This window comes from Pocillopora verrucosa, chromosome 14 (genome assembly GCF_036669915.1).
Source record: "Pocillopora verrucosa isolate sample1 chromosome 14, ASM3666991v2, whole genome shotgun sequence".
Lineage (NCBI taxonomy): Eukaryota > Metazoa > Cnidaria > Anthozoa > Scleractinia > Pocilloporidae > Pocillopora > Pocillopora verrucosa.
The window spans coordinates 21424669-21434607 of record NC_089325.1 but is presented as its reverse complement, the minus strand read 5'-3'; the positions used below and the strand labels follow the sequence as shown (position 1 = coordinate 21434607).

General features: G+C 38.2%; 1 protein-coding gene across 1 annotated transcript; it reads left to right on the top strand.

Annotated features, from left to right (window-relative positions):
* Window positions 1–316: 316 nt before the first annotated feature.
* Window positions 317–9686, top strand: LOC131795940 (tolloid-like protein 2). The gene is given in 12 exon segments (XM_066161855.1): window positions 317–417; window positions 4134–4187; window positions 5310–5732; window positions 6354–6548; window positions 6551–6628; window positions 6631–6738; window positions 7174–7536; window positions 7539–7556; window positions 9283–9486; window positions 9489–9554; window positions 9557–9601; window positions 9604–9686. Coding segments are annotated over 12 exon segments (1659 nt in total). The 5' UTR covers window positions 317–395.
* The last annotated feature ends 253 nt before the right edge of the window (window positions 9687–9939 follow it).

The window sequence follows — 9939 nt, the reverse complement described above, 5'->3', positions numbered from 1 at the left end:
GCTGAACTACGAAAAATGTCAAACAATTCAAGAGTTTGTCGAAGATGAGAAACGCTTGGCAAACCTTACCGTGGGCCTGCCACAAGCATCACGGAAAAACAAGCCGAAGCATGGGTTATGTCCCATTTCACGATTAGTCCTTTAACCTTGCTGAAAATTTCTAGAGTTCTTAAATTATTTTGAACTAAATGAACCTTGAACTAGATAGACGACTCAGTTGAACGCCCATGTCAGTCGCTATTATTTTGTGGTAGGGGGGGAAGGATATCTTCGCTCACCTCGCTCATCCCCCCACGGGCTGGATTGAAGCCCGTGAGGATTTGTGACAAACATTCTGCTCTGTTCTCCCGGAACCTCGTTCAAACCCTAAATAACTTGTTTTCCACCAGAAGATCATGCACCTCGTGGAAATATTAGGTAATTTTTTTTATTTGTTTCCTGTTAAGACTTATATTTTTATTCCATCATACATTGTGATAATTTTTAGCGAGAACTATTTCGTGACATGAGGTTTTAGAATTTGACTTTCAGATGAATACAACTTATGTACTTACTCATGTATTCACAACTGTACGCCTTCGTTTACGAGGGTGACCGGTCGTTTCGCCAACGGTAGTTTCGCAAACGTCTGTGCTCAATTCGCAAACGTGTAGAAGTCAGTTCGCGAACGTTTAGAAGTCAGTTCGCAAACGCTTTAAACATTACATGTCAAACTAGGATTAATGAGTTATATGATTCAGAATACTACATAACTGACACGTTGTATGCGTAAATTATTGGATGTGAAATCTCAGCGCTTATTTCTCGCTAAAGTATATTTCATAGTCAAATGGACAGTTTTTATCCCGTGTCTTGATAGTAAGTGGACCTTCCCTCAAAGAGCAAAGCTTCCTGATAGAACACAACAACAGTAAGTCCTGTTTCATATCGGTAGATTGATTTGCGGATTACAGCTACTGTACATGCAAAACACATACGCTGTGATAGAGCAAAATCAACCACAAGACTGTATGACTTAAGCTAGAGAGTTAGTTTGTAAGCTCAAACGTTGATATCTCACATCTACAAAGTGTTTGAACTGACTTCTTCCCATATAAATGTTTAAAACGTTTGCAAACTGACTTCTAAACGTTTGCGAACTGACATCCACAAGTTTGTGAACTGACCAGAGACGTTGGCGAAACGGCCGTTGGCGAAACAGCCGTTGGCGAAACGAATCGTTTGCGAAACGACCGACACTCGTCTACGAGAATGAGTCGCCGTATAGGTCTTGTTTAATATCAAAGAAAACGATGTTGATCATTTCACGTGAGCTGCATTTTCAGATCTTCATTAATGAAATTCAAGTTTTCTAGCTTTTTGAATATTCGAAAGGCTAGAAAATTTGAATTTAGATATTGAAAACCATCGTTCATCGCATGCAACATAAGAAAACAGAACAGCATCGTCTTAGTACACAGTTTAGGCTTTTGGCTTGCATTAAAGAAAACAGGGAATAAAATTTTCGACAGATCAGTTTAAGTACACTATAATGGTTTATTACAATGCTTAGCATGTGGAGTGTTCAGCTGAGAATGCAAATTTAATTTGACACTCTCAGCAGCTAGTTCATGTATTTCAAGGTCCAATATCCAGTGCTCTCAAGTACCCACTCATTATAATAGTAATGCATTTTTAGTCCATTTTCCTATACTACTTTCACCTGATTGATTAATTATTCCTAAGTTGCTCTTAATTTAACAAATAGATTCCAAGTTGCCCTGTGTCTGTTCAGTAACAGATCACAGATGATGTCAAAATGTGGTAAGATCAAAAAAGTGGCACATGAAGCGCAGCCGAGTGTGTCACTAATTTTCTTACCACATTTTGACATCCGCTGTGATCTATTACTGAAAAGACGCATGGTAACTTAGAATCTATTTGTTTTATATAACAAAGAATTAAAAAAAGTTTTAATGATGATGTCATCTATATGTCTGTCCTCCAATAGATCATAGGTGAGAATCAATCAGAAGGTGTGCATAACTGAGCTTATTATGTAATAATTTGTAGAATGTCAGTGTTCCATTATGGTTAAACAGCTGATGCTTTAATGACACCTGTTGTAACACGTTACATAAAAAATCTTCATAAGCACAGTGTTTTGGAAATCATTTACCTATGTCACGTAAGACTGTTCCCAACTTTCATTCTTGACAGTTCTACTATGAATTACTAATTATGTGATTTCCTTTTAAAGTCAAACCTGTATTATTATCAATATACGCGGCCAAATAGAAAATCGGCCTCTTCAAAACACACGCTCAGCGGGCCGCAAAAGACTGACAGCGGGCTGCTAATGCATTATCAGCCCTACAGCTGATTGGTTCTTGCTTCATCATCCGATGGATTTTAACCAATTAGAGTAAGCCTAGTGTTGACGCGGGAAAACCATTCATTTGTGAAACTCCGGTTTTGAACTGCAGTTTTTTCAGTCGTCGAATCGTCTTCGAGCGAAAACTGAAGTAATGGAAGACATTAGCAGTCAAAACTCAGATTTGGGGCTAGAAGATTTGGACAAATTAGAAGCAAAAGGTCAAGCGGAAAATACAAAGAGAGCCACTTCGTGGGGGATCAAAAAATTCGAGAAATGGTGCAACAAACGAAAGCTGAAAGTTGACTTCAATTGTGTAACACCGGTTGAGCTAAATGAATTACTGCGGAAATTCTATGCTGAAGTTAAATCGGAAAAAGGCCAACTGCTAACACCAAGTACTCTAACTGGTATTCGAGCTGTGAAGTGACTTTGAATTCATCATTCACTTAGCTTGTATTATTAAAACTCGCATTCTTGATATCATTTGGCCTTGTTTATTGATAATAATGATAATGACATGACTTTTTTCGGGAATATTGTTTATTTGCGCCCTTGTAGTGTCATTTTGCGCTCGGGCCGCAAATGACACTACGCAGGCACAAATAAACAATATTCCCTCAAAAAGTCATGTTATTCCCTTATTAGCAGTCACCCCCAGGGTATGGCATGGTGATCACTTCCTGCAAGTTGACCATTTTATACAGGTTCTACAGAATAGGGGTATTGTAAAAAACATCATTTTATGACACATGTGACCATTTGATGTATGAAACTTGCTCACAAATACTACTGGCGTTGATTTCTGGAGATAAACATGGACAAGATATACTGGAAAGCTTTTTCTTAGTTTTATTTGATTGGTTCTGGTTTAAGGGAACATCCAGCCAAGCAGCTAGGACTCAGTTAAGGGTGATTATGATTGCTTAATAGAAGTGACTGTTTAACCCTTTAACTCCCAAGATCTCATTAGTAATTCTCCTTGCTGTCTGGTCTGCTTTACAATTCTTATGATGTCAATTTGGAGAATTTGATATTGGATCAACTAATAATCCCCTGATTTATATTTTATTTCATTCTGATCACTTCTATGCTTGATATTGTACAGATGTAAGGGGAAATTCTCTCTTAGTCACTCATGGGAGGTAGAGAGTTATTAGAGGTGAAAATTGAGGTGTTTTAGGGAAAAGAATTCTGGGACTTTGACTACAGACCACTTAATATTGGGTGACTGCTTAATACAGTGCTGCTTTATTCAGGTTCAACTGTATGCATAGTATTTACAAGTATATGACTGATAAGCCTGTTTAGTTTATAACCCTACTGTATGACCAACTCCATTTTATACCCTACTTTTGTGCATAAACAAAATAATAATAATTATGTTATTTCCTTATTTTGCAAATAAATTTTATTGACCATCCCATTATCATGACTTAACTTTGTTGGGAACAAGATGCAATTTCCTTGGCAACAAGAGCTCTATGATCAGAGTTCTGATGTTTGTTGGTTTTTTATTTAAAAAAAATTGAGAGTTAGGAGTGTCAGCTATATATGCCCTTGTGTCCATGCTACTTAGGCAGACTCTGTTATCAAATGAATCCTCTTTAAAATAAATAACAAATACTTAGTCTGGTAAATGGGTAAAAATGAAACAAAAACTTGATTGCATTTAATGTGTTCATACAGTGTATGTTCTATATTGGTAGCCAATCTAATTGCAGAGTTGTTCTTCAGTTGCTGCTGATTAAAAGTGCATTTCTATTTCATACCTATTCAGGTCTGTTCTTGTTATCATGGGCAGCAATCAAGACTACATTTGCACAAAATACTAGTAAGTGACATTAATTAAATTCATTTGATTGTTGCATTTACTAGTAAAGCTGTGATGAATAAGTGGAACTCTGGTATCAGCACTATAGGATACATATCAGTCCATGAATAAAGGGGATAAGTTTCTAAAGAAACTGTGGTGCTGGGTTGGTGGGAGAGTTTAACATGGTATCATCTGAGTTGATAACATAAATTGGCCATGGTAAAGAGTTTGAAAGCTAACATTTTGATTGTTACCCATTCCTCGAAGTGAAGGGCTAACACCCTGATGGAGGGCTAATGCTCAAAACGTCAGTTTTGAAACTCTTTATGGTGTTCAATTTATGTTATCAACCCCACTGATAATACTTATTACCTTACATATCAGTCAGTGCCTGAGTATCTTCATATTAAAAACAGAGAATAAATGATAAGAATAGTAATGAATATAATTGAATATAAGAGAGTGTTTAATTCAAGATTTGTTTATAGCTCACTGGTTCTGTAAGGATGCCCTCTTCTTTACATTCTAACCTCTTATTAGATGTAAGAGGAATAAGATAAAAACAGAAATCTGCTAGTCTTTCTAGAACAAAGGTTAGGAGCTCTAGACCTATTTTAATGACCAGCAACTGGTCTGCTGAGGCCTGAGTTTGTGTAGGTTTGTTAGTGCTATTTTGTAACTTCTTTGGTTGTGCAGGAGGCAGTAGGTCTTTTGTGTTTATTTGTCCAGGGTTGCCTGTTCTTTAATTTCCACTGTGATAGTATGGTCATATTTACTGTTGAGTCTGTCAGATGAAAAATTATTATGATAGAGTTTTTGTACCATCCTGTTAGGTTTTTGAGTTTTTCAGTTTTGCCCCAAGTTTCTTAAAGTCATTTTGTGATATGGATTGCAAGCATTGAATTTCAAAAGTATTGGAGATGTATGCTTGAAGGGGGAAGGAAGAAACTGATATTATTAATTTTTTCTTCAAGGGATGATATAGAAACTTGTTGGTATGTAAAGGTACTGTATGGGTCCCATATGCCTGAGTTGAAAAGACCTTAAATACACAAAATCTCAAGTGGATCTAATTTAAAAGGACAAAACACATTATAAAGATAAAGTTCTTTACAGGAAATGTGCATGATCTCTTCACAGCTGCAAGTCCCAACAACACATGTTTGCCAGGGAACACTAACAACAACAACCTCAAATTAAGTGGCCTTAATGGAACGTTTGAGAGTCCAAGAGATCCTTATCACTTTCAATATTACCCAGAAATGAGCTGTGATTGGTTCATTACTGTACCAGAAGGGAACATTGTAAAACTCAGCTTTGATCTATTTGATATGGATTATGTGGCTGGTGGTTCGCCTTTATGGTATTGCTATGGTGATTATGTAGAGGTACTTGAAGGGAACAGAAGTGACAGTAAGGGTAGTGGAAAGTTGTGTGGTCTGACAAATCCAGGGATAATCCGCTCGAGAAGTCGGTACATGCTGGTGCGATTCAGATCAGATATCTTCTCCTCCTCTTATCACAAAGGGTTTAAGGCTACTTTCACTGCAGAGAATAAACTCAGTAAGTCAACAAGTGTGCAACCGTGGAAATTAAGCCATTGTGGATGAAGGAGGCCAGTTTTTTTGTTTTTTTTTTATTAAGATAAAAATATTGAGTCAATAATTTTTCTTCTCAAAGCACCTTATTTTTTTCTTAAACGAGATCTTTTTCTTAAGGGAAAATTCCTTTTATTTGCCCTACTTTCATGCTGATGTTCGGGTGGTTTTCTCCTCTCTCTAGAGAGATTTCACCACCGTAGTGGAAGCCCTCATTAGAGCCAAGTGAAGAATTGTTGTCTGTTGAGTTTCATAAGTCTGGTTCTTGTGAACTGATTGATCGATTTTGCCGTGGTCTTATTGGCTGTAAGACTCAAATTGCGTAAGGCTGATATGATTGGTCAGTTTCATTCTATAAGTAATATTAGGTCGTTCTGTGAGTTTGTTTGTGGTGTAGTCGTTGACATTTGGCGAGTGATTCTGTTCTAAGTTAGTGAACCAGCTTTCCAGAGACTTTCATTTATTGGGTTACAGCATTGCACTCTGAAACGTCAGTTAGTATTATCAACAATGGTCCCTCTCAGGACTTCTCTCGCCCAGAGTGTTACTCCTGGGTTCAAACCATTCGTTGTATTTTACTTTTTAGTTTGTCCTTACTACGGTGAAGCACTTACTGCTTCTGTATCAGATGAGAAGACACTGACGAGTCCAGGCTATCCACTTTTGGCTCCTGCCAGTTTGTTGCCATGGAGGTGCAGATGGATACTTAAAGCACCAGATGATCTTTCCACTGGTGGAGCATACGTATTGAAAGTTAGATTTGATTACTTCAATCTGCAAAAAATTATGATAAACTCACTTTCCATGATGGTATCAATTCAACATCAAAGCGTCTTGGAAAATCATATACCGGAACGGTCCATCTGATGTGATTTATTCCACAGGACGCTACATGTTTGTGATTTTCTGTGGAAGAAAAATATCATTGGAAGCAGGCAGTTTTAGTTTAAACTTTTCAGCCGTGGTCAGAGGTAACGGTATTTGGGCATTCTTGGGTTTACTCAGAAACTCAGTTGGCCTAAGGGGCTTAGGGATGGGGGAGGGTTGAGGAGATGGGGTTGTTTAATTTTTCCTTTTGCATAAGTTTGCGGAGTTGTCTTTCCGGGGTTTGACTGTTGAAGCCTTACAGATGTTGAAAATGTACTGCAGGGATTAGGGGGAAGTCTGATGGCATTATTCATAAAATCATGATCAGTGAAAAGGGTCACTTTTCTATGTCTTGCATATTTTGGTGAAGAGAAAAAAATATACAGAAGCAGTCAGCTCTTTATCAATTGTTTCTTGGAGGGGAGCACCACAGACCTCTAACAGAATAAAGAAGGGTGAGGTTGATAAATATCGACAAGGATTCCAAATGAATGTCTGAGATCGAGCTGCAACGTTGTTATTGTTGCATTCATTTGCAGAGGAAGCCTTTGGAGTATGCCAATCGTCAGAAGGGAATGTTGAGCGTATTCGCCTCACTGGTTTCTCTGGTACCCTTTTCTCCCCATTCTATCCTACTCCTTATCCGAAAAATGTCACCTGTATTTGGGTGATTTCCGCTCCTGCTAACAAAAGAGTGGAGCTAACATTTGATAAATTTGATCTTAATCGGGAGGATAACGTGCGAATACTTGATGGGCGTAAGTCGTCGAGTGAAGAGGTAGCTGTTTACCACGGATACAACTTGTTTAGTAGTGAGTCAGCGGTGTATTCGAGTGGGAGGTACATGCGGATAAAGTTTCATTCTAGTCTGGCCTCTTGGTATAGTACTGGATTTAAAGCACATTTGAGACTGTGGATCCGCGTAAGTACATTATGATTTTATTTATCAACAGACCAATGATTTTTAAGACGTAAAGCTTTTTCGTTAGCTTGTTCAATGTATTTAATTTGTTGTGAAAAAGTAAGAGCAAAGTTGGATTTATCGCTGATCCTCGCTTGCCTGGTGCTTAGGTGCGCCTTCCACATCAACTTTGGGTTTAAATAGGTAAGTTCAGAGTTAGCTATCATTGGAAAATGAAAGGGAAAAGGCTTGAAGTACCACTGATCATGACATCTCCAAGACTTTGTGTTCGAAAGACTCTTTTTGCTCGAATTGCAAACTAGCACGGTAAGGTGTTATGGATAGTGACTAGAAAAATACGTTTTCCCTAGAAATTTATAGAATGCCTAGTCACGCTTACATGCATATGACCTTTTTTACTGTCATACCATGGAACTTTCGAGAACAATATATTAGGTTATGTAGTTATGATGTAAGACTTCCAAAACAGTTGTGTTGCAAGCTTTGGAAATGTCCTAGAATACCCTGTAAATGTATCTAAGGACTCAGTACGTTCAGTAGTAGTAGTAGTTGTTCTCGTTGGGAGTGCCTGACTGTCTGGAAAGCTATACCGAGAGGAAGAGAGAGAGAGACTTAGAGGCAGCGGGGCGTGTGTGTCAGTGGTAAAAAAAAGATATAGTCCATGGTATATAGTCCATAGTGGGCTCAAGTAAGTCTTTTGGAAGATAATTATTGTACTGCCCACAGGAGTCCCTACTTAGTAAGAATCATTACACATTGTTTAATAAGGTAGGCTGAGTTTGTAGGGGTCTAGAACCTTTCTTTCAGTTAAATTTTATAACTTTTATTTAAATTTTTTTTTAAGCTTGGTTGCTTCAAAGTTTTCTAGTATACCTGAATTTAGTCTATCGCCCTGGACCCAAGACTGCCTCCAGAGTATCTTTGTATTCCCTTTTTTACTTTGAATTTATCAAATATGTGTTAATTAACTTGAATCGCTGACGACGCTGTACCACTTTATCAAAAAAAAAGATTTCGTTATCACCGTTGTGTCGCCAGTCGGGCCCTAGTATTCATATGAGTATGTTAAAGCTCAAAAGGGTTTAAACTCTGTAGAGAGCCTGTCAAACGAATTACGGTTAGATCGCACCATGGTTAGATCGCTCTTAGTTAGATCACTCCACTCGAAAGTTAGATCGCTCCACTCGAAAGTTAGATCGCTCCATCAAATAACTTACTTCGCTCCCAACATAAGTTACTTCGTTTTCATATAGAAAACTAAGGTAAGGGTAGCAAAACTAAGCTATCTAAATTTAATTCATTAAATGACGTGTATATCTTACTTAACAATCGATTACTATCGCTCGCGCGCGCTTGAAATAAATCCGAGCTACGCAGAAAGAACAAATAAAGCTTCATGTAACGGCCTCACGAAGTGTTACCACGATCATTTATTCCATCATCGCTATACATCTAGCCACCTATATATATATAGGTGGCTAATCGGAAGGACAGAGTGAATACAATGTACTCGAATCGTCGCAAGACACATCATCACCTATGAACTTTAAAGATCATTGCTAAGTAATACCTACATTACAACATGGAGCTACGTACCTATGTTGATAGCGAAGTAGTAACTTATTTGATGGAGCGATCTAACTTTTTGTTGGAGCGATCTAACCGGATACCTGCCAAACACTTCCCTGAAAAATGGTTAAATTGTGTGATGCATCTTTCTTCCCAGCCGGAAGTTCCGAGCAGAGATGTTTTCCGGGCAACATTTACAACAACAACCTGAAATTATCTGGTTACAGTGGAACTCTTCAAAGGCCAGAGGGAGGAGAAGGGTATCTCTATCACTCCAGCTGTAATTGGCTCATAACTGTACCAGAAGGGTATTTTGTGAAACTCAGCTTTGACACCTTTCAAATGCGTCATGATGGAGGATGTGTGCAGATTATGTAGAAGTTGTCGATGGAAACTACATCGACGGTAAGAGCGAAGGAAAAATGTGCGGTCCGGTACCCCCGATAACATCTCCTCTACCGGTCGTTACATGATGGTTATTTTAGGTCTGGTCCAATCAGATCATCTTTCAGGGGATTCAAAGCAACATTTACAGCGCTTCATGAACCAACAAGTAAGTGAAAGCATCTATTTATTCGTTTCGGGGAAGTCGGTGTCTCCCCTTAAACACTTGCACTCATTGGTAACATTCCTCATTTCCAGTCAGCTAAAGAAATTTGTCTCAAGACATTTTACAATTGGGTCGTAGAGAAGGCAATTTCAAGGCAAACATGAAAAGCGTCCTTCATCACGACGGATTGACAGGGTGTTGTTTGACAATACTCAGAGGTTATCAGCACGAGTGAAACAGATTGAATAAAACAAAAACTGTTGT